General features: G+C 33.9%; 1 protein-coding gene across 1 annotated transcript in view; it reads right to left on the bottom strand.

The window, feature by feature from the left end:
- Positions 1–26697, bottom strand: part of STPG2 (sperm tail PG-rich repeat containing 2) — a gene marked incomplete at both ends in the record, with an annotated part of 259529 nt that overhangs the window by 118545 nt on the left and 114287 nt on the right. The window contains one exon of the mRNA XM_082653200.1: positions 14848–14958. Coding sequence (XP_082509326.1) covers positions 14848–14958 — 111 coding nt within the window. The remainder of the gene's footprint in view (positions 1–14847; positions 14959–26697) is intronic.

Raw genomic sequence — 26697 nt, forward strand, 5'->3', positions numbered from 1 at the left:
AGTTGCTAACCTACACCACTGTGAAAATCAGACCTGCTAAATACAGTTCATAATTTATTTACAGTTCTTTTTGCCCTTAGTCTGAAAGTATTGTGTTCAAAATTTACTTGGATTACTAATAATAATATTTTTTAAATATCAGGGAAACTAGAGCAATAAAATGCACTAGTGAACATGAAAAAATTCTCTCATATGCTTTCTCTTTTTTAGGTGTAATGTTATACAATACTACAAAAATATCATGCCATGTAGAGGAACAGTATGTTATGCCTTTTTTTTTCATTTCAAACTGCTCAAAAATACCCTATTACCAAAATTCTTATAACCTTATGTCCAATTTATTTTCCCAGAGACAACATTCCACTCAAACACTCTTACATGTTTGAATTAGAAATATTTTCATCTCTTGCAAAATTAAAATTCCAGTTAGTAACTAACAGATTAATTCTATTACATGCATTGAAACTTTGAATCTAGAAATAGCCCTGGACTCTATTAAGTTCCCAGTGTCTTTGAAAGTTTCTATTACTGGAGCATGCCAAGAAAACAGTATAGAAAAAAAAAAGTAAAAGTATTTTTCCTACATTATTTTTCTCTAATTATATAATTGAAGTAAAACAATGGATAATCAGAATTGTAGATAATAAGAGAAGCTTAAACATTAAAACAGTCAACCTTTGTAGATTGCTTTGGGTAGTATAGTCATTTTCACAATGTTGATTCTTCCAATCCAAGAACATGGCATATCTCTCCATCTATTTGTATCATCTTTAATTTCTTTCATCAGTGTCCTATAATTTCCTGCATACAGGTCTTTTGTTTCCTTAGGTAGATTTATTCCTAGATATTTTATTCTTTTTGTTGCAATGGTAAATGGGAGTGTTTCCTTAATTTCACTTTCAGATTTTTCACCATTAGTGTACAGGAAAGCTAGAGATTTCCGTGCATTAATTTTGTACCCTGCTACTTAACCAAATTCATTGATTAGCTCTAGTAGTTTCCTGTTAGCATCTTTAGGATTCTCTATGTATAGTATCATGTCATCTGCAAACAGTGACAGCTTCACTTCTTCTTTTCCAATTTGGATTCCTTTTATTTCTTTTTTCTTCTCTGATTGCTGTGGCTAAAACGTCCAAAACTATGTTGAATAATAGTGGTGAGAGTGGGCAACCTTGTCTTGTTCCTGATCTTAGTGGAAATGGTTTCAGTTTTTCACCACTGAGGACAATCTTGGCTGTGGGTTTGTCATATATGGCCTTTATTACGTTGAGGAAAGTTCCCTCTATGCCTACTTTCTGGAGGGTTTTTATCATAAATAGGTGTTGAATTTTGTCGAAAGCTTTTTCTGCATCTATTGAGATGATCATATGGTTTTTCTCCTACAGATTCAATGCAATCCCTATCAAACTACCACTGGCATTTTTCACAGAACTAGAACAAAAAATTTTACAATTTGTATGGAAACGCAAAAGACCCCGAATAGCCAAAGCAATCTGGAGAAAGAAAAGCGGAGCTGGAGGAATCAGGCTCCCTGACTTCAGACTATACTACAAAGCTACAGTAATCAAGACAGTATGGTACTGGCACAAAAACACAAATATAGATCAATGGAACAGGATAGAATGCCCAGAGATAAACCCACGCACATATGGTCATCTTATCTTTGATATAGGAGGCAACAATATACAGTGGAGAAAATACAGCCTCTTTGATAAGTGGTGCTGGGAAAACTGGACAGCTACATGTAAAAGAATGAAATTAGAACACTCCCTAACACCATACACAAAAATAAGCTCAAAATGGATTAAAGACCTAAATGTAAGGCCAGACACTATAAAACTCTTAGAGGAAAACATACGAAGAACACTCTATGACATAAATCACAGCAAATCCTTTTTCAGCCACCTCCTAGAGAAATGGAAATAAAAACAAAAATAAACAAACGGGACCTAATGAAACATCAAAGCTTTTGCACAGAAAAGGAAACCATAAACAAGATGAAAAGATCCCTCAGAATGGGAGAAAATATTTGCAAATGAAGCAACTGACAAAGGATTAATCTCCAAAATTTACAAGCAGCTCATGCAGGTCAATATCAAAAAAACAAACAACCCAATCCAAAAATGGGCAAAAGGCCTAAATAAACATTTCTCCAAAGAAGATATACAGATTGTCAACAAACACATGAAAGGATGCTCAACATCATTAATCCTAAGAGAAATTCAAATCAAAACTACAATGAGATATCATCTCACACCAGTCAGAATGGCCATCATCAAAACATCTACAAACAATAAATGCTGCAGAGAGTGTGGAGAAAAGGGAATCCTCTTGCACTGTTGGTGGGAATGTAAATTGATACAGCCACTATGGAGAAGAGTATGGAGGTTCCTTAAAAAACCAAAAATAGAGCTACCATATGACCTAGCAATCCCAGTACTGGGCATATACCCTGAGAAAACCGTAATTCCAAAAGAGTCTTGTACCAAAATGTTCATTGCGGCTCTATTTACAATGGACAGGACATGGAGGCAGCCTAAGTGTCCATCAACAGATGAATGGATAAAGAAGATGTGGCACATATATACAATGGAATATTACTCAGCCATAAAAAGAAACGAAATCGAGTTATTTGTAGTGAGGTGGATGGACCTAGAGTCTGTCATACAGAGTGAAGTAAGTCAGAAAGAGAAAAACAAATAACGTATGCTAACACATATATATGGAATCTAAGAAAAAAAAAAGGTCATGAAGAACCTAGCGGAAAGATGGGAATAAAGACATAGACCTACTAGAGAATGGACTTGAGGATATGGGAGGGGGAAGGGTAAGCTGTGACAAAGTGAGAGAGTGGCATGGACATATATACACTACCAAACGTAAAACAGATAGCTAGTGGGAAGCAGCTGCATAGCACAGGGAGATCAGCTCGGTGCTTTGTGACCACCTAGAGGGGTGGGATAGGGAGGGTGGGAGGGAGGGAGATGCAAGAGGGAAGAGATATGGGAACATATGTATAACTGATTCACTTTGTTATAAAGCAGAAACTAACACACCATTGTAAAGCAATTATACTCCAATAAAGATGTTAAAAAAAAACAGTCAACCTCTTTTGCAATGAAGAAATTTACTTCATAAAGTAAAAGCAAATATCAAAAGTAAACTCTATCCTCTCATCAATCAAAATAAAGGAGTCATTTTAAAACTGTGAACACGTGAAATGAAAATTAGTTATTTAAAACTCCACTGGAAACACTTTATGAAACCCATTAGTCCCTGGGGTTACCAATCATGCAATGATCATCTTAATGACTTATATTTGTTTGTAATTAATGTGTTTTTCTCTTTATTTTTATAACACAGATCAATTTGTCTTATCTCCCTAAGTAATTTTTTGTAACTTTGCTACTGTATACTTGATATACAGTAAACTTTACATATTTAAACTGTACAATTTGACAAGTTTTGGCATGTCATCTGCATGAAATAATCACAACAATCATGATAATAAACATTTTTCCATCCCCCAAAACTTTCTTGTGTTCCTTTGTTACCGTACCTTCTATCCACCCTACCTTCTACTCACATTCACATGTAAACACTGATATAGTCTCTGTGACTATATGTTACTTTCCACTTCTAGAATTTTGTATAAATAGAATCATATATTGTAAAAAATTTTTTTTCTAGCTTCCTTCACACAGTATGATTTTAAGATTCATCATGTTCTTGTGTATATCTGTATTTCATTCATTTAAATTTCTGAGTAGTATTACATTTTATGGCTATCTTAGTCTGCTTATTATTCACTAGCTGATGAACATTTGGGCTTTTTCCAGTTTGGGGTTAATAATACTGGTTTTGGTTAATAACACTGCCATAAACATTCACATACATACCTCCCATTTCTCTTGAATAAATACCTAGGAGTAGAATGTCTGAGTCAATGGCAAGTGAATTTTAAACTTTTGGACTTTTGCAGGAAATGCCAAACTGCTTTCCAAAGTGGCTGTACATGGTTATCTCCTTACAAACTTACTTATATTGCAACTACGTCGATCTTGGTATATATTTTTCTCTGAAGGTCAGAAACCTCTAAAATGCTTAGCTAAGAAAAAAAAGATCAGAACCTAATGACTTTTAAAGAAAAAATGAAAAAAAATTGGGAATTCATCATGACATTAAAGTATAGGTAGAATATATATATAAATGGAAAAAGGAATTTTCCCAGATAATATAAAAAATACAAATTATATTCCTCAGAATTTCTTTTTAAAGGCATAATTCTACTTTTGGATGAAGTTCTTCCGGAGGAAAGGTCATAGTTATCTTTATATCCCAAATACTATCACAGTGATTGGAACACATCAAGGTCATAATAGTGTTAATCATGAACTTAGATGAGCTAATAAAGGAGACAAATGGACAGAAATTATAATATGTGTAAAATACTAAGAACTTATAAGATAAAATGTTTTATACCACAATTGGGCTCTAATATATAATTTGTCTTACTTCTGTTTCCTAGCATTAAGTCTTCAGATCAAAACTGTTTTGTCTTTCTTTAATTTCAGTCTTGTAAGTATACAACAAAATTTTATTAAAGTATTTGAGATGTGACATATTAGAAAGAGAATGACAACTGAAAAAAATAAATAAAAGACACTTTGAGAAACAACCTTATACAGAAGATAAAGAAAGAAATTACATAAGAATGAAAGTAAAAAGTTAACTTCATTAAAAATTTAGCTGATACACAGTTCATCTATTTCACTGTGGTAAGCCATCAAAATAATTATGATTCCGTGAATGCAATCTAATCTCAGGCGAATGGGAAAAAGTCTGTCTTCCAATTAGCACGTTAGTGGGACTTGCCTAATTAAATCAGTTGAATACAAGTAGAAGAAAAGCCCCCTAAGTGTGCACTATGAGACTCATATGAAGAAACAGATGTAATCATGAATTTACAATGCACATTAGGAAATTGTTGGCAAGTGTTTAATATGTGATCTTTTTTTCTTTGTATAGAGCAAATCAAAGGTATAGGAAAGGTCTTAAACCCTAGGGAAATGCTTAAATGTGCAAATTCAGATTTTAAAAATCTACTCTGTTAAAGCTTCTTTTATAAATTTATTTATTGATTGATTTTTGGCTGCATTGGGTTTTCATTGCTGCGTGCGGGCTTTCTGTTGTTGCAGCGAGCAGGGGCTACTCTTCATTGTGGTGCACGGGCTTCTCACTGTGGCGGCTTCTCTTGTTGCAGAGCACAGGCTCTAGGAGCACAGGCTTCAGTAGTCGTGGCATGCACGCTCAGTAGTTGCGGCGCACGGGCTTAGTTGCTCCGTGGCATGTGGGATCTTCCCAGACCAGGTATCGAACCTGTGTCCCCTGCACTGGCAGGCGGACCCCCAACCACTGCGCCACGAGGGAAGTCCCAAAGCTTCTTTTATAATTAAGCAATGATGTCTTAAAAGCATACTTCTAGAATTGGATGTGGGACCATAAAAATGGGTAAATTAATTTTCTAAATATAAACACCATATTAGGAGGTAATTAGAAAGTCCTCAGAGATATTTATCATTGTTACATGCTGCTTCCTTTGTTTTCCACTGTGTAGGGAACTGCTTTACTTTTCTTTGAAGATCTTTTCCACACTAATCATTACATACATTTAAAAGTTAAGGGTATCTTACTGTATGGAAGTTTTAAAGTATTTCTTTAAAAAAAGTCTTGTAAGTTTTTTAAGAGAAGATAAAACAATTAGTAGAATTCATAAAATCTCATTTTTCCTTTCAATTATTATATTTAATATTTTTAAAAAGTTTGCATTTTATATAGATGAGAATTAGGGATGTACTTACTTTCTTCAGAGACTCCTGTATTCTCTTAATATGGTAAAAAGTAAGAAAACAGAAAAATTTTGGACTGGGACATAGCAGCATTTGAATAAAACGATTTCATAAAAGATCTTTTGCATTTTATATCAATGGCATCAGATTCATCGAGAGCTTCTATTTCTACAGGTACACTTAAAAAGAGAAGAGGAGAGAAAAAAAAAGCAGAGATGGCAAAAGAACTGGTAAAGATACTGAAAGTATGTCCAAACAAATAGGAAATAGCACAGATGTAAGAAGATTATCATCGTACATCAGCAAAAATAACAAGATCTATTTCACTAGGAAGCAGCAATAAAAACCTGAGAAGAGAATCAGGATTCCGATTTCTAGTTCAGGGTCTGTTACAATGTAACTGGAACACTAGGGGAGCCCCAGAGTCAAATACTCCTACAGCAAAAATGACCTTGGTGGCTAAGAAGGTATGTCTCTTAAGAACTGATCATATATGAGGGAGGTAAGAAGTTGACATTACTAGCTATAGAGTTTATAAGAAATGCAAATTAGCCACTTGAGCTAAAGTACAATACTGTTCTTTTCTCGATGTTCTGGCATTTTTTGCGCGCTGGGAAGAGGAAGTCTTCAGGGAGAAGGGAATATGCTCAAGTTAAGAAGCAGGGATGAATCTACAACACACTTAAGAACAAGTGAATTCTTAAACATTAAATATACTGAAACAAGGTTTATAACTCATGAATACATGCATCCTAAGTAAGACAGACACTTGAAGTCAATTTCTAAATGTCATGTTTCATTAGTCATGGATTTATTATATAGAGGTTTCAATGGTATTAATGCCATCACTACACCATGTGTAGGATCGAATATATAGTCATGCTGGTATCAAGGATTTAAATGATGGAGTTAAGGTCTTGACTAGTCATCTCCATATCACTTTTAACATGTTTTCTGTCTTTCAATTCTCACATAAGCTATAAAACAATGACTGGTTGATATAAAATGTAGGAATCAGATTGCGATGAATGCCTCAAATAGCTTGTCTCAGAGGTATGTAGAATACGAGCCATTTTGCTGTTGATCACTTTAAATGAACATGGTATCTTCAAAGTTAGGACAGATTTCATCCTCAAGACACAGTAAAGTGCAAAATTTTTTATCAAAGAGTAAAGATAAAATCATTTCTTCATCCACCTGCCATGTAGGGGAAACAGGTTCGAGCCCTGGTCCAGGAAGATCCCACATGACATGGAGCAACTAAGCTCCTGCGCCACAACTACTGAGCCTGCTCTCTAGAGCCCACGAGCCAGAACTACTGAGCCCAGGAGCCACAACTACTGAAGCCCGTGCACCTAGAGCCCATGCTCCGCAACAAGAGAAGCCACCGTAATGAGAGGCCTGTGCACCGCAAAGAAGAGTAGCCTCTGCTTGCCGCAAATAAAAAGAAAGCCCGCGCACAGCAACGAAGACCCAACGCAGCCAAAACTAAATAAATAAATAAATTTAAAAAACATAATTTCTTCATGAAGTTATTATTTACTTCTGATATTTATGTAGGGCAATTAAAAATAACTAATATAAAACTGCAGAACTGCATCCTTCTCACAATCTGTGTAAGTACTGACAGGCAATTGTACACAATCAAAAAGCAGGCTACTAGAATCTGGTTTCTCATAGTGTATTTTGCTTAGCAGTTGCCTTCACTGTTCTTTCTGTGCTTTGATGAAGATGGCATCCAGCAGCACTTGTGCTTGCTGTTTGCATATCAAAGCCATTTTCTGAACTAATGAAGTTAGACAATTAAGTGAAAAATTTATAGACTTTAAAATGTAATGGAAGAACAGGAAGTATGTAAGTGCACTGTGACCGACTAACTCTTCAGTGTGTCAGAAATCATTTGCCTAAAATCCCTTACTTGCAGTAAGAAAATTCACTTTAATGTTCTCTCTTCCACCAGTGGTTAGGTGAATGATAAGATACCAACAAGTAAACTAACAGCCAATAAAATAAACATTTAAAACTATGTAAAAATCTAAGAAATTTTCATAGCTGTTCCAGTGAGATACTGTAAGGAAAGAAAGACTGAGGGTAACAGAATATAGGTTTTAGTCAGAATAATTTTGACTCTTAAGGATTTCAGTTGAAATCCATTTCTAATATACGTATTTTTTTTTTTTTTTTTTTTTTTTTACTATCTCCAGGATCCCAAAGGTCTGTGCCCCAGGCCCAGGGGACCTTTCTTTTGAGCTCCTGAGACACTAGCACCAGCCGAGCTGTGCTCCTCTTCAGAAACTTGAATCACATTAACAAAAGGTATCTCCAAGCTTTCAAGTTTTAATAATTCCAATCTACTCCCTTTGTTTCCCAGGCCTAAGGATGGTGGCATTGCTTGTTACTACTTGCATGATACCTTAGTGTTCCCCCTTAGCCTTTTGGAGTTCTCCAATATCCACAGTTCCTTGTATTACTTTATTTCAAAATAACTAGTGTGGTTCTGTCTCCTGACTAGACCCTGACTGATAATAGGCCCTCTTTGCCTAAATATACCATTATAACTTTTCTGTCTGCAGCAGCTACCCAGTATGAAAGGAGGCACCCTCCCAGGCTTTCAGAGATGAAGTGGAATTCATACTTCAGTAATTCTGGGATTTCTTAACCTGAGTCTCCATGTATTCCACCACTACTACCCAACCCCCAGTCTTACCAGAGTTCACCCACAATGTGGGAGAGCATGAAGCTGGCCTTGTGCTCAAATCTCAAATGCCTTGCTTTGCTACCTTTCTCTATCCTTTTCTAGTCTTCCAATCTAGGAAGGGCTTTCTCGTTCACTGTAGCAGGAAAATTCCCTTATCCTGCAATTTCCCTATTCTCTTTCTTACAGTAATATTCTTATAGTTCTGCCATCACCATGAAAAGAACATACTCCAGCTACCCCACTGGTCCCAAGAGCCACCCCAGTCAAATGGCATCATGAATCAGAGCTTCCCCAGCAAACCTGCAGCCTGAAGTAAGCTTCTCTAGCAGACCTGCAAACTTATCAGTAATAAATGCTTTTTATTATATGCTACTAAGATTTTGAGTTTGTTTATTATCCATAAATAGCTACTTTATATAAAAGTTGGGCCTCTTAGCCAAACTCTAGTTCTGGAATATTTAAAGGAAAGTGAAAATTAGACAACACTTTCCATTATTTTCAAAGCTTCATTATAAAGCCATGGCCCCCACAACTATTGCCTCTGAAAAGAACTTCAAGAAATGTTTCCAAAGTAAAAAACTGAACATTTATTCTTTCTGCTTCTTTGCATTCCTGACATAGCAACACCATGCAAAACAGAGGGTCCTCTGGTTGAGGAAGGTGAATGTCACTTACAAAGAAGTGTAAAAAGCAAAAGACATTACCATATTTTAATAGAGGCTCCTTATTCACATTATGAAATATTGAAAAGAGATCATAGGCTTTGAAGTGGGATTTACTTAGCTCTGAGCCGTAACCCTGCCATTCACAATTTTTATAGCTAACTTACTTACAGCTTACTGTGGGTAACACAATGAAATAAGTGTTGCAAGCAATAATATACTTAGTTCTTCTATGACCCTATCAGGTTATGCCTACTTAATTTATTATCACTATTTAATAGTTGAGGAAACAGGTTTAGAGACTAGAAAAGCATTTCTCTGATGCCAAAGCTTTTGCTTTTAAACTTTATTCAGGGATGATATTCAAAATATTTAACAAATCAAATGAATATAAACTAATAGATAAATAAATATATAAATCAAAATTTATTTTTAAAATTCCCTTCATTCTCAACTCTAAGTATTATAAAACTCTATATCAAGTGATAAAATTTGTAGTGCAACTGTTCAGCAAATAATTCTAATATATTTCAAGTCATTTATTAATTTTTATAAAATATTAGTATAATTTTTTGTTATATTTTTTGAGACCAATTGTCACTAATCAAATGAGGCCCCTTTCTGAGCCATGCCTCAATATAAGAAAGTACATCAAATTCTTCCAGTGATTTTTCCACTAAATAGTCATTAGTTAATTTTTGGTCTGAATGACTAGAGGAAAGTTATTAACTTCACTACTGTTTCATGACGCTGAATCCTCATCAGTTTCTGCTAAACAGAAATTGCATTTCAAAAAAAAAAGTTCTATCCCTTATAATAATGTCTGAGATCTTTACAGTCATATCTCTTTTGTTTTAAATCACAAAAATCATTTACTATATTGTCATATTTATTTTATTGTCATATTTATTTTAGTTAAGCCTAATTCTTCAGCCCAAAGGGGAGTAACACAGAAAGACCCTTAAAAGAGTGGATTCTAAAAAAAAAAAAGAGTGGATTCTATTGATGGACTGCCTCGGTGTGAATTCTGACTGTCATTTAGACTTTAAACTCAGTTTCCACATTTTTAAAGATGGCCATTATTATAGTACTCAGGTGAGTTAATACACATTTGAAATGGTCCCTGGCATAGAACAAGCACATTATAAGCATTAGCTCTTATTTTTATTAATAAAATTCATTTCATTAATATCTGTAACCATTAAATGAAGGTGAAATGTAACAGGATCTCAGGGGTGATTCCCCTAACACACATTCAACACCAAAAAGTTCAACACTAACAATCTTCCTTAAAGTCCTTTGGTGTGTAAGAAGGGGAGATTTATTTGCATTTCACTCCTAACGTGCCTAGGTTGCCCTCTGGAGCCTTAACTGTATTAAGAATCTTTTTGAGACTAATCACTGTGAGAGAGTCTTAGGCTCTCTTTCATTCTCTGGAGGTCTCTGAGGCTATACAAATTAAAACTCAAGGTCACCTAGTTTGGCAAATGTCCTCAGGGTGACAGCTGGCTTCAGTGCTCTACTTGCCACTCTGGGTCCCTCCTTAACTTAGCCTGTGTACTCCTCTCTTTCTAAATCTTGGAAGCATTTGTGAATATGTTTTGTTTCTATTTTACCTAGAATTTTGGTTGTTTGCAGAGAATGAGTCAGTACAGGCACCAGTATGTCATAATGTCATTCCAAATGCATGCTCCTCATAAACTCAAGAGTATTATTTTTACTTTTATTTTAAAATAATATCTTCACATCATGAATAAAAATCAAATCATATGCAAGTGTCTAAAATAAATGGTAAAATTGTCCTCCTTAACCTCTCCCTGGTTCCAGTCCCAGAAATAATTTATTTTAATAGTAATTGAGTTTTTTCAGTTTGAGGTGTGTGGGGTTTTTTTGTATTTACCATTACAAATTTAATATAAGGACTTATACTGTAATTTGTCAATTTTTGACAATATCTGTTAACTCTGCACTATGAAATAAGAGAATTGCCATATTTCACTGCCTCCTACCTTTCACCTCCTGATTTTATTAATGATATTAAGATTTCTAATATTTATATTGTTGTACTATAATTAAATCTTCTGCAATGTGTATAGATTGATTTCAAATCAACAATATTAAAACAGCATTTAGAATATCATGATTATTCCCCACTGAACCAACTAGTGCAGTGAAACACATAGAGGAGTAAATAAAATTCTGTGGTCACAAAACCCCTGACTCTTGAAGAATGTCCCAAGCATGAACTAAAAATGCCTTCTTTATTAATTTGTTTCCACTTTTCTCTACTTCATCCAGAAATGCTGAGTTTCTATTCTCTATGTTTATATGTTTATGTCACCTTTTTCTTATTTCCTTTTTTTTTTTTTTTTTTTTTGCTAGAGCATCTTCACATATGGGGTTGTGAAGATACTAAACTTTCCAAGCTCTTGCATGTCAGAAAATTATTTTCTTGATTCATTTAATTGAAATTTTGGGTAGAGGCAGAATTCTTTACCCAAAATTATTTCCTCTTAGAAATTTTAGAAAATATTATCCTACCATTTCCTAGTTCTGAAATGTCTCTAATGCTGCTGAGAAAGTGTTGATATCAGTATGTTTCTCATCCCATTGTAGGTGACCCAGTTACTTTTCTCTGTGGAAGCTTCAAGGGTATTTTCTTTATTTCTAGTCTTCTGAAAACGCAAAAGAATGTGAGAAGAATACATATCTTTGAAAATTTGTCCTCTATGGTATTTTGTTGAGCTCTTCTAATTGAAGACACGTGTTTTTTTCTGTTCAAGATAACTTACTGTTTTTTACATCAAATACTGCAAACTACCATCCTAGCATTCTGCTCCTGGAATGCCTAATAATCAGATGTTTGGCTTGTGTCTAGCCTCCATTAATATTTTCAATCTCTTTGTCTTTTTATATTCAACTAATCCTTATATCATAGTTTTTAAAAAAGTTATTTCATTGGGACCTTGTAAAAAGAAGGGAGATGTATATATATGCTCTGTCTTTCACATGAAACAGAAGTCTGGATTTTTAAATATTTTTATGTAAAACTTTTATGTAACATGTTGAAAATTAAACTATATGCCCTCCTTCAAGATTGCACCATGTCCATATATATAAAATGTAAATATATAGGAGGTAAATTTTCTAATATTTTTATTTGATGTGAAAATTATAAAATTAATTCCATTATTTTAAAAGTTTGAGATCAATAATTTGAATTTTTCACTAGATACAGATCATACACCCACATGTTTGAAGGGTATTCTCATTTATGGAAGGGATTCAAAAACCAAAGAGTTCTATGTGACTAAACTATTTTGCTTCTTGGGTAAGCTGAGTACCAACCAATCCTTTTAAATGCAAGTGTTTCTTGAGGGGAAAAAAGGACAATGCTATCAAAAAATCTACAAACAATAAATGCTGGAGAGGGTGTGGAGAAAAGGGAACCCTCCTACACTTTCGGTGGGAATGTAAACTGCTACAGCCACTATGGAGAACAGTATGGAGGTTCCTTAAACAACTAAACATAGAGCTACCATATGATCCAGGAATTCCACTACTGGGCATACATCCAGAGAAAGCCATAATCCAAAAAGATACATGCACCCCAATGTTTACTGCAGCTCTATTCACAATAGCCAAGACGTGGAAGCCAAGACGTGTCCATCAACAGAAGAATGGATAAAGAAGATGTGGTACATATATACAATGGAATATTACTCAGCCAATAAAAGAGTGAAATAATGCCATTTGCAGCAACATGGATTGACCTAGAGATTATCATACTAAGTGAAGTCAGACAGAGAAAGACAAATATCATATGATATTGCTTATATGTGGAATCTAAAAAAAGGCTACAAACGAACTTATCTACAAAGCAGAAATAGAGTTACAGATGTAAAAAATAAACTTATGGTTACCAGAGGGTATGTAGGGCGGGAGGGACAAATTGGAAGATTGGGATTGACACATATACACTACTAAATGTAAAATAGATAACTAATAAGAACCTACTGTATAGCACAGGGAACTCTACTCAATAATCTGTAATGGCCTATATGGGAAAAGAATCTAAAAAAGAGTGGATATACCTATATGTATAACAGACTCACTTTGCTGTACACCTGAAACTAACACAACATTGTAAATCAACTATACCCCAATAAAAATTATAATAAATAAATAAATAATAAAAAGGAATTTCCAGATGCAGTGAGAGACAAAGATAAAAGAGGAAAATGTAAGTTAGGTAAAAACAATCGGTAGGCAACTCATCTTCCTTTAGAACAGATCTCTATCATCTTTTTTCACTACAAACATAAAGTGTAACTTATACATGTGCATTCCTATGGGTACCTTCAGAAATTTGCATTGTTTTTTCCTAGTAGCTACTATATTACAAGAGAAGTAAAGCGTTATATTAGTAATAAATTACTTATGACATACTTCACCATGGATCCAAAGGTGTATATAACAATGATTCACTTGAGAAACACAACACAACCCTAAAATTCCTCAAGATTAATAAATAATCTACTAAAACAACAAATTTATTTAACAATTATGAAAATCTCTTAAATGTCAAGACACTGCTAGATGATTCTAAACTATCTTTTGAACTTATAGCCACAAAAAGTCTCATAGAACCTGATGCTAATTTTGACTCCATCTCTCAGATTCAGTCAATTAATGTCTCAGAAAAAAAATAAGTCCCTTCCTTAATGACTCTCATCAAATTAATCTAATTCCTATGAGTTCCTAGACATTCACAGCTGTATTAACTTAACTAGCACTGCATTTGTACTTCATTTACATGAGTTCTTCCTAATCTTGAACCATTTACTTCACCATTGAAAACACTGTAAATGAACTCTTGGCATTGTGTACCTAGTAGAATTTTAGTTCAGCAATTCTGCTTCTCGGTTGACTGGCTACATTTTACGACCTGGTTAATGATCCTGTTTTGGTCATTTGTTACTAACAATATCTTATAATAACAGTCCAATTTCTATAAAAATTTATTTTAACAATACCTGTACACATAAGTCTAACCTTTTATCTTTAAATTTCACTTTGATCTGTTAATAAGTTTAATCTGAATGAAATAGTTAAGTATACAGTTTTAAATTTCACATGCTTTACTTATTTCAATTTATTCAATATTAGTTATTTATAAAAAATGGAAATTGAGGTAGCAAAATTCTTATCAACACAATTTAAAATACAGATTAACAGGGATAAAAAATGTCACTGAAAAGTCTTAAGTCTCAAGATAGATTCAAACTGAAAAGGGAAAATATTTGCACTTATGAGGAAACTGAGTTGCACCTAAAGTAAACAAACCTTCCACTTCATATACAACACAAGTTGAGTTTGTCTATATGGCCTAATGAATGCTCTCTGACCCTTAAGGAGATGTTCCACATAATATTTTTCTCACAGAGAAATGCTAGACTTCTGCTTAGCTTCAAGAATTTCATTGAACTTTAAAAATATGGAAGTAGCATACTAGCTGAAGATATTACAGCAGGCTACCAGGTACCTCTCTCAGGTCCTAATATAATGCTTATTTTATTCAGTCTCCTCCATGATTCCTAGATTACAAATACATGTGGTCATAGAAAAGCCTTCTTACCATATCTGATACTTTAGTAGTTCTTTCTGTTCTTGACGAGAAAGCAGCATATCGATTAGTCAAGTTAGGTAGTTCATCAGAAATTTCACAGGCCTGTGAATTAAAAAAAAAAATTTTGAAAGAAGTATATCACTTATTTTATTTTTATCAATACAAAGGTCATGATTAATAAATGTACAATAAGCTCATTAATATGGCTCTGTCACTAAATAGAGATATACATGTATTTATTTTAAAAAACTTTTAAATGGAATATAGTAAAAGACGTTAAATCAATGAGATATTAAAATGGGAAAAGGGTTGATTACATGAACCTCTACGAAAGTAAGATGGATCTGCATACATTATTTAAACATATTAGGGGCAAGTTATTAGCTATACTCTAATGTCAAATTCAGAAACAATTCTTGTCCTGATTCATAACTAACAGGTTGTAATATCAAAAATATATAAGATATTTGGTCAATTATACAGTATTATTTGTTAACAACTAATTATTAATACATGAAATAGAAATATATTAACAATAACTATTTAAATTGATTATGTGGCAATCCTGGATTAATAAATTTTCTAAGCAAAATGATCCACACTCTCTTAAACATAATTCCTTATATGCAGTGAAGATGCAAATTAATAGGCTAGAGGAAGCTGATAATCTAAAAATTTAATTAGCAATTAGTTAATCCTTGTGCTATTATACTCCTTCTGATTTATTATACAATTTAGCCATTTGTATTCATTTAATAATTTAAACCATATAACCAGCAGTAACATTCTTTGTATATACAAAAAGGATGAGGATTTATTTTCCCATTTTTATACACTTCACTGTTTTTATTTCAGAATTTGATATTCATATTTAATACTTCAGGATTTAACACCTAGAAGAATAGCTAGGTATTTCTTTCTTTCTTCTTTTTTTTCAGGAACATTGATCTACTAAAAAATTCATCTCTCACATACTGTATCTTTGAAACTATATGCTTCACTACCCTAAATGCTGAAGCTGGTACTTCTCTTTTCCTCATGTTTTATTGCTACATAGCCACTCAAAAGAAAATAGGTAGATTCTATCACTTTCACAAACAGAAAAATCACGGTTTCACATCATGTAGAAATGTGAAATCCTTCAAATATAGAGCATCTGAGCCATCATTATTACTTCATGTGATTTTTAAATTTATTGAAGCTGAAAAATAATTTACTTGCATAATAATTTTATTATTATCATGTATATGGTATTAGAAATTATGAAATAAGTTCAAAAGCGTTTTACAATTTTTACTGTTTAGTAGTAGAAATTAACAAGCTCAAGAAATGACTTTGGCTTTAGAGGGAATGAGTAGTTTGCATAAGACCACATTTTAACCAAATAAATCCATATAAAATATAACAAAATGAAATCCATATTTTTTCTTTGTTATAAATATGATTTGTTATAAATCCAGATAAAATACAACAAAATTCTATAAAGTCTTCATAGGGCTATGAATGCTTCCAACTCTATGAACTGCCAGTACAGACAAGGGGGGGGCTAAGATTCTGAAGAGGATAGAACCTCTGAAAGTTTAGCGATCAATCTGCAGATGCTTTTTTCCTGGGACATTTGCCGATAAACAGGCAACAGACAAAGAATCTGGGTTTAGACCTGGCAGAAGGCTGCCATTAAGGAGCTGGAAAATAAGCTTGTTGTGGTCTTGTTGGGCCACATAACAAAACTGCAGATTTGAGGAGCCTCAAAATACATGGTCTGTTTCCCTATCAAGATGTTTGCAAAGGGGTGGGGAGCAAGGTGACCCTAAAACTCTAAGTTAAAACTCTGAGACACAGAGTCATTAAAGATTACAGTTCAGAACACGGGGGTGGGGATGGTTAAACATGTCAGGCTCACAGTTGAAATCCCCAGAGAACAATACTTTATAAAAATGAACAAAAAAGAGGTAAACTAAGCCCTAGAAAAACTGTAATAGCCACAGCCATGATTAAATTAAGGTGATCTCCTTTGACTTCTACCTGCTTTGCAGAAAAAAGTATGAAATCTCTCTAGCAGAAGATAACACTATTAAAGTCTCTGTATTATATACAATATCTAGCACCCTATTAAAAATTATGGGACATGCCAAAAGACAGACCTGCATGATCAAATATCAAGAGAAAAAATCACATAAAATAACAACAGACCCATAGGTGATACAGATACTGGAGTTGGCAGAGAGAACTTTAAAATAACTATGATTAATTTGTTCAAGAAAACATAGGGTGAGCAGCCTGCTCAGATCTAAAATGCCGTGAAAGAAACTAGGTTTATTCTATCTTGTTTCTTTCCTACTCCCTCTCCCTACCCTTGGTATTGTCCTCATCAACATGGTCAGCTTTGACACTATGGCCATATCAATCATTGCTCTAGCCTGTAAGAAGGGCAAAAGAAAAAGTGAAGGGAAATCAAATTTATTTTTAAAATAGTGTGAGCAGAATGTTGCACACATCACTTCTACTCATCTTTGAATAGCCCAAAGTTAGTCAAATTGCCACATGCAGCTTCAAAGACTTTTGGGAAATGTAACCTCTGGCTGGGAGTTTATGCCCACTAAAACTGTGAGTGGATTGTTGGTTTTATATTACTCAAAATATATAAATGAGAAGAAAAATTAACAGTTTTTTTCCTTTATTTGTTGCAATTGAAATAGTTTTCAAGAAAGAATTGATCAGGACAGTTATATGACTGAGATTTTTAACAAGATAAGCAAATGTATTTTGATTGTGAAATTCATAATGAAATATGGGAATGTAAATTTACGACAACTATTTTAAAAGACGGGATGAATAAGCATGTCCCAACATTGGGAGGAAGAACCAAATATTAATAAATTTTTTTGTCATATATTTAAACGTTAAACTGACCATGTGTTCTTGCAATAAATACAAACTGATAGTGATTTTTCCCTTTCCACAAACCACTGATTAATGTTGGCAATATTTTGTTTAGGATTTTGTATCTATGCTTGTAAAAGAGATGGAACAGGATTTTTTTCCATTTATTCAAATATATTTGTCAGATTTGGGAATTAGAATTTTGCTAGCATCATAAACTGAGTTGGGAAATATTCCTGCTCAAATATTCAAAGGAAATATTCAAACAATTCCTTTAAGATTCAAAAATTCTTCCTTAATTGGTTGGTAGAATTCTTATAGCAAGTCATCTAATCCTAGATTTTCTATGTGAGAAGACTAACTATAGATATTGTACAATTAGTTTTTTCTATTTTTCTGTTCCATTACATCAAATGTTCAAAATAAATATCATACATTTGTATTATTTTGTGTTGATAATATCTGTATGATATGTAATGTCGACACTTTTTTTATTCTTGATATTAGAAGTCTGTACCTTCTTTCATTGTTTCTTGATCAGTTATGCCACGGAGTTATAAAATGTACTAGAAATTTACAAGAACCACCTTTTAGCTTTGTTGATTTTCTATATTTTATATTGTTTTCTCTTACTAACTTTTGCTCATGTATAACTTATGTCCTACTCTCTCTGCAGAGAAATATATAGATAATCAATTTTTAATGTAAAAAAAAAGAAAACATAGGGGAAAAATTTTTGAAAAAAATGCTTTAAATCATGGAGACTTCCTCCTGAGAAGTGAAATCATAAGAAATAATGAAATAGCCACTCTAGAACTGAAAAACAGAGTATCTGAAATTAAGAACTCAATAGAATGATTTAATAACAATTGAAACAGTTGAAAGAAAAATTTTGTGAATTGAAAGATAGCTCTGTAGAAAATACCTAACTGAAGCACAAAGAGAAAAAGGAGACATAATACAGAGGGCTTATAAGACATGCTGGGGGTATGGGGCATAGGTGTAACATACTTATTTATTAGCATCCCAGAAAGACAAGCAGGACAGAATGTAACAGAAGAAATATATGAACATATAATACTCAAGAATTGTTTAAAATTGATGAAAGACATCAATCCAGAGATTCAAAGGCTCTGCAAACCTCAATCAAGTAAACATACCATATCACCCAGCAATCCTACTCCTGGGCATATACCCAGAGAAAATCATAATTTGAAAATATACATGTACCCCAATGTTCATTGCAGCACTATTTACAATAGCCAGGACATGGAAGCAACCTAAATGTCCATCAACAGAGGAATGGATAAAGAAGTTGTGGTACATATATACAATGGAATATTACTCAGCCATAAAAAGGAACAAAATTGTGCCATTTGCAGGGACATGGATGCACCTAGAGACTGTCATACCAAGTGAAGTAAGTCAGAAAGAGAAAAATAAATATTGTATAATATCACTTATGTGGAATCTAGAAAAACGGTACACATGAACTTATCTGCAAAGCAGAAATAGAGACACAGACGTAGAGAACAAACATATGGACACCAAGCAGGGAAAGGGGTGGGGTGGGGTGAATTGGGAGATTGGGATTGACATATATACACTACTATGTATCAAATAGATAACTGAGAACATACTGTATAGCACAGGGAACTCTACTCAATGCTCTATGATGACCTAAATGGGAAGGAAATCGAAAAAAGAGGGGATATATGTATACGTATAGCTGATTCACTTTGCTGTAAAGCAGAAACTAACACAACATTGTAAAGCAATGTTGAATGAATAAAAATTAATAAAAAAAAGAAAACCACACTCTTGACACATAAAATACAAAGACCAAATAATAATAATTGCTTTCAAAAGAGAAACAATAAGTATGACAACTTACTTCTCAATAGAAATCACATAAGGCCTAAACCAATGGAATAACATGTTTAAAGTGCTGAAAGAAAATAACTACCAACATAGAAATCTTTGTCCCCAAAATAAAAAATGACATAGGGAGTTTTTCAGGCAGAGGAAAAATGATTCCATATGGAAATGCAGAAAGAAATGAAGCACAACAGAAAGGTTAAATGTGTGAAGAAATATTGACTATACAAAACAATAATATTCAAAGAGTTTAAATATAAGGAAACTTAAAATATATGACAATAATTAAACAAAAATAGGAGATAGCAAAACAGAGCTAAAATGTTCTAAGTTAGCATTATTGGGAAAGTGGTAAAAGTAATCCTTTTAATTGGACTGCAAAAAGTAAAGGATGTATATTGTAATTTTTATGGTAACTACTAAAAGAATAGTAAAACAATGCATAAGAAAAATGTAATAGAGGTAGATGAAATGGAAAAATATAAAATATTTGATTAATTCAAAAAAGGTGAGGTAAGAAAAAATGCTAAAACAAGTGGGCTGATAGAATATATGAAATAATACGGTTCATATAGGCACAAATATATCAGTAATCACATTAACTATAAATGGATTAATACTACTGTTAAACACAAAGTTTATCAGACTGGATTTTTAAAACTCATATGTTTTTAGGGTATATCTTTCACTCTTGATTATAGTTTCTCAAATTTTATATAAACTACTAGTGTCTGAGTTATACCTATGGGTAGTTTTCAATTGTCAATAATAATAACAAGACTTACTGAGTCCTTACCATGTGCCAGAAGCTATTTAAATTATTTTACATGTACTGATTCATTTAGTATTCATAATAATGTTTTGAGGTATGTTCTATTATGATCTCCATATTACTAAGGCATAAAGAGTTCAAATAAATTTCACAAGGTCAGTGCAAAGCAAGAAAATATTCTCACAAACTCTGCCACCAGAGATCATACTCATAATCACTGTGCTATACTGTCTCAATATCTGCAATAGAGAATAAAGACTATTTATAGTCTTTATTATGAGGGCTTTTTAAAATTTTTTCTTGAAACATAATTTTAATAATTTGTTTTATCTAAATATAATGTTACTCAGAATAATGAACTCATAGTACATTTTAAAAATATACAAGTATTCTAAAAACTACTAACATTCATTATGCATTTAAAATATACTTATATCAACACTTAAACATGGTTAAGATGGTAAATTTAACATTATGTGTTTTCTACCACATGATAGACAGATATCACACTATAAAAGTTAAAAAACATATGTCAAAGGTTAATGACAGAAAAAGAATACTCAAAATTAAATCTAGCAATTTAGAAAATCTAGCAATCTAGAAAAATGAAGATGTTTTAGAGTGTGTATGGACATGTTAAACTTGTTCTTATGTTTGCATCTCAATAATAAACTGGTGAATTTAACAGAAAACAAATTAAATTGACAGAAACCAGAGTGCTATTTTGGGGAGGCTATCATATGTAATTCTGGGGCCTCTGGGAGCAAAAAATATTTTTTAAAAAAGGTCTACAAGTTAAGGATATATAGATGTAAGAACTATGAAGAGTCTGAGATTTTTATCTACCTCAAGCTAACAAGTTAACCTGCCACAGTTTCTCTGATGCTGGCAAAAGACATGAGATTCCTGAGACAGAAACAAAGGACCTTATTCCTCATACAATAATTCAGAGCATGAGCGTCATCATGCTTGCGTCTGTCCTCCTTGTCCGCAATCCTAATGAAGGCAAGGCAGATGGAGCAAAATGGATACTTGTACAAAGCAATGGGCTTTGTTTCAGAAGAAAACCTGTGAGCTTAGGGAACCTGAATCTTTCATAATCAGAGTAAGCATGCCTGCCCTCTGCTTGAGAGGAGACACTATCTCTATCTTCCAAAGCTATGTGCTATACAATCATCCTTGAAAAGACAGTCATAAACAAAGATGGGCAGAAATACAAAACAACCCCAGAGAATTCTCTCTTAATAAGGAAGAAGAATAAAAACAGATTTTAACATAGAAAACAAACTTCTTTAGGAATGTTTACCTAGGAAACAAATATCTGAAAAAAATAAGTTTCAATAAAAATTAGAAAGCTGAAAAGCATTAATGTCCAAAAATATAAAAATTCCATAAATACAAAGTTGACATATAATGAAACATAAAAGAGTTAATGTGTCAGTAATTCAGGAAATCAAATGTCAAATTAGTTACATAACAATTCCTACCTTAAAATTGTTAATCATACTTTTTTCTAGTTTCTTTTGTTTCCATTGTTGTTGCCATTTGTTCTCAACTTAAAATTGTACTGTGTACCTTAAAACAATACTAAACCAAAATAGAGTAATTAATTCCACTAAACTGAAATCTGAGGATATGCAAAATACAATGACATCAAAAAGGCAGGGACAGTCGGGTGGAAGCAGGGAGAAAATGTGATCAATGAAAGATTTCCAAGGAGGGTGACATATGAACAATATATGGATAATGAATAGGGCCTGGAATCTACCAAAAAACATACTCTACATCCAAAGACAAAGAAGAAGCCACAACGAGATGGTAGAAGGGATGCAATCACGATAAAATCAAATCCCATACTCGCTCGGTTGACAACTCACAAAACGGAAAACAATTATACCACAGAAGGTCTCCCATGGGAGTGAAAGTCCTGAGCCCCATGTCAGGCTTCCCAGCCTGGGGGTCCAGCAATGGGAAGAGGAGTCCCCAGAGAATCTGGCTTGGAAGGCAAATGGGATTTGACTGTGGGACTTCCACAGAGCTGGGGGAAACAGAAACTCCACACTTGGAGAGTGCACAAAAAGTCCTGTGTTCACCAGGACCCAGGGGTAAAAAGCAGTGACCCCATGAGACTGGGCTAGACCTACCTGCTAGTATTGGAGGGTCTCCTGCAGAGGTGGGGGGGGCTGTGCCTCACTGCGGGGACAAAGACACTGGCAGCAGCAGTTCTGGGAAGTACTCTGGTGTGAGCACTCGCAGAGAGCACAATCAGCCCCACCAAACAGTCTGTAGGCGCAAGTGCTGAGTTGCCTCAGACCAAACAACCAAAAGAGAGGGAACACAGCCCCACCCATCAGATAAGCAGATTAAATTTTTACTGAGCATGGCCCTGCCCATGAGAGGGACAAGATGCAGATCTACCCAAAACCAGTCCCTCCCATCAGGAAGCTTGCACAAGCCTCTTAGATAGCCTCATCCACCAGAGAGCAGACAGCAGAAGCAAGAAGACTACAATCATGCAGCCTACGGAATAGAAACCACAATGACAGAAAGTTAGACAAAATGAAATGGCAGAGGAATATGTCCCAGATGAAATAACAAGATAAAACCCAAGAAAAACAAGTAAGTGAATTAGAGATAGGCAATCATCCAGAAAAAAGAATTCAGAATAACGATAGTGAAGATGATCCAGGATCCTGGAAAAAGAATGGAGGCAAGGATCAAGAAGATGCAAGAAATGTTTAACAAAGACCTAAAAGAACTAAAGAACAAACAAATAGAGATGAACAATACAATAAGTGAAATGAAAAATACACTACAAGGAATAAATAGCAGAATAACTGAGGCAGAAGAGCGAACAAGTGACGTGGAAGATAAAGTGGTGGAAATCACTGTCACAGAACAGAATAAAAAAGAAGTATGAAAAGAAATGAAAAAAGTCTAAGAGACTTCTGGGACAACATTAAATGCACCAACATTAGCATTATAAGGGTCCCAGAAGGAGACGAGAGAAAGGACCTGAGAAAATATTTGAAGAGATAATAGCTGAAAAACTTCCCTAACATGGGAAAGGAAATAGTCACCCAAGTACAGGAAGTGCAGAGAGTCCCAGGCAGGATAAGCCCAAGGAGAAACAGGCTGAGACACATAGTAATCAAATTAACAAAAGTTAAAGACAAAAAGAAAATATTAAAAGCAACAAAGGAAAAATGACAAATAACATACAAGGGAACTCCCATAAGATTTCAGCTAATTTCTCATCAGAAACTCTGCAGGTCAGAAGGGAGTGGCATGATATGTTTAAAGGGAAGCCCCTTAAAGGCATTTTTGAGCTTGGAGTGAAGGGAAATTATAGCAATGGTAAGATAGGAGTTTAGAAAACTAGGTAGACAACAGATTATGAAAAGGACATTGTTCTTAGACTTAAATTTCTTCCTATACCTGATAGAAGGCACAGAATTTTAGGCAAAAGGAGCTTATTAAAAGGCAGTACCGTGCTTCCCTGGTGGCGCAGTGGTTGACAGTCCACCTGCCGATGCAGGGGACGTGGGTTTGTGCCCTGGTGCGGGAAGATCCCACATGCCTCAGAGCGGCTAGGCCCGTGAGTCATGGCCGCTGAGCCTGCGCGTTCGGAGCCTGTGCTCCGCAACGGGAGAGGCCACAACAGTGAGAGGCCCGCGTAACGCAAAAAAAAAAAAAAAAAAAAAAAGGCAGTACCATGACATGACGTGTTTTAGAGAGATATTACTTCCAATCATATAGGTAAATTTGCATTATTTTTTCTCAGCTTGATGATAGTTTTAACTCATGTGTGTAGTGAAAACATGTAAGATATACTCTTAGCAAATTTCAAGTATACAATGCAGTATTATTAACTACAGTCACCACACTATACATTAGATCTCCAGAACTTATTCATCCTGCATTGAAACTTTGTATCCTTTGACCAACATCTCCCCCTTTCCTTCACCCCTCAACCCTTGACAACCATCATTCTACTCTGCTTCTATGAGTTCTATTTTTTTAGATTCCATATATAAATGAAATCATGCAGTATTTGTCTTTCTGCATTCGGCTTATTTCATTATTTGATTTAGCATAATGTTCTTCAAGTGTTCTTCACCCCTGTTGTTGCAAATGACAGGATTTCCTTCTTTTTTAAGGCTGAATAGTATTCCCCTGTATGTGGTGTTTGGGTGTTTACAAACACACACCACATCTTCTTTATCCATTCATCTTTCTATAGACACATACACTGATTCACATCTCAGCCACTGTGAATAATGCTGCAATGAACATGGAACAGCAGGTATCTCTTCAATATACTGACTTCATTTCCTTTAGATATATGATCACAAGTCAGATTGCTGGATCATATGGTAGTTCATTTTTAATTTTTTGAGGAATCTCCATACTGTTTTCCACAATGGCTGTACCAATTTACATTCCCACCAACAGTGCACAAGGGTTTCCTTTTCTCCATATCCTCACCAACACTTATCTCTTGTCTGAGAATGCCCATTCTAACAGATGTGAGATGATACGGCATTGTGATTTGTATTTGCATTCCCTCAATAGTGATGTTGAGCATTTTCTCATATACCTGTTGGCCATTTGTATGTCTTCTTTTAAGAAATGTCCATTCACATGCTTTGTCCATTTTTAAATCAAACTATTAGTTTTCTTGCTCTTGAGCTGTTTGAGTTTCTTATATATTTTGGATAGTAACGCCTTATCAGATGCATGGTTTGTAAATATTCTTTTCCCATTCACTCTGTTGATGGTTTCCTTTACTGTACAGAAGCTTTTTATTATAGTCTGATGCAATCCAATTTGTTTACTTTTGCTTTTGTTAGTTGTGCTTTTGGGGTCATATGTAAAGAAATTATTGTCTAGATAAGTGTCAAAAAGCTTTTTCCCTGTGTTTTCTTCTAATCGTTTTACAGTTTCAGGTCTTACATTTAAGTCTCTAATTAATCTTGGCTTGATTTTTTTATATGGTGTGTGATAAAAGTTCAGTTTCATTCTTCTGCATGTGGATATCCAGTTTTTCCAGCACAGTTTACTGAAGAGACTGTCTTCTTCATCGAGTGTTCTTGGAAGAAAATATATGGATGTATTTCTGAGGCTCTCTATTCTGTTCCAATGGTCTATATGTCTGTTTTTATGCTAGTACAAAACTGTTTTTATCACTATAGCTTTGTAGTGTATTTTAAAATCAGGTAGTGTGAGGCCTCCTGTTCTTTTTGCTCAAGATTGCTTTGGCTATTTGAGATCTTTTATGGTTCCATATAAATTTTAGAATTTTTTTCTATTTCTGTGAAAAATGCCATTGGAATTTTGATAGAGATGGCACTGAATCTGTATATCATTTGGGTAGTATGGACATTTTCACAATATTAATTTTTCCAATCCATGAACATGGGCTATCTTGCCATTTATTTGTGCCTTCTTCAATTTTTTTTATCAATGTTTTATAGTTGTCAAGTGTACAGACCTTTCTCTTCCTTGGTTAAATTTATTACTAAGTATTTTTCATTCTATTGTAAATGGGATTGTTTCCTTAATTTCTTTTTTGGACAGCTGTTGTTAGTGTGTAAAAATGCCACTGATTTTTGAATGTTAATTATATCCTGCAACTTTACTAACAGCAATTTAAAATTTTATAAGAATTTATGAAAATCTTACTTTGTGAAATTTTAATAATTTTTGTTTAAATAAGAAAAACCTTTATTTGTTTCCATTTTTCTGATATGCCTATAAATCTGCAGCATTACTAAAAGATTACTGATAATGATTTCACAGCTGTTCTTTCATTACAATGAGATGTATTTCAGCTACAGCTAAAGTTTTTAACTAATTTAAAGTACTAGGGTGCTTACTTTAATAGCAAATATACTAAAGTTGGAACAATACAGATATTATCATCCTGTGCAAGGATGACATGCAAATTTGTGAAGCATTTCATTAAAAAAATTTTTTTAAGTACTAGGGTACTCTTACATTACCACCATAGGTATATTAGTGTTCAATTTCCTATGAAGCACGTGTGTTCCACACTTTCTGGGATGAAAATCATTTTCTCTGATAGAAGAGTCCAATCCAGTTTAGTAATTCAACGGCTCTGCTATCCCTATATCATCTACCCCACCCCTACAGGATTCTTGTATCTTCTTAGCAATTCTTTTGCCAAACCAAACTTATACAAAGTCATTTTAATTTTCTTTAGCATTTTTTACAATAAATTGTTCTTCTAACTTCCTAGATTATACTTCTATGCCTCTCTCTTCTATTCATTTATCCAATCATTATTTCCCAAGTGTGTACTA

This window comes from Grampus griseus (genome assembly GCF_964374135.1).
Source record: "Grampus griseus genome assembly, chromosome: 4".
NCBI classification, from domain to species: Eukaryota; Metazoa; Chordata; class Mammalia; order Artiodactyla; family Delphinidae; genus Grampus; species Grampus griseus.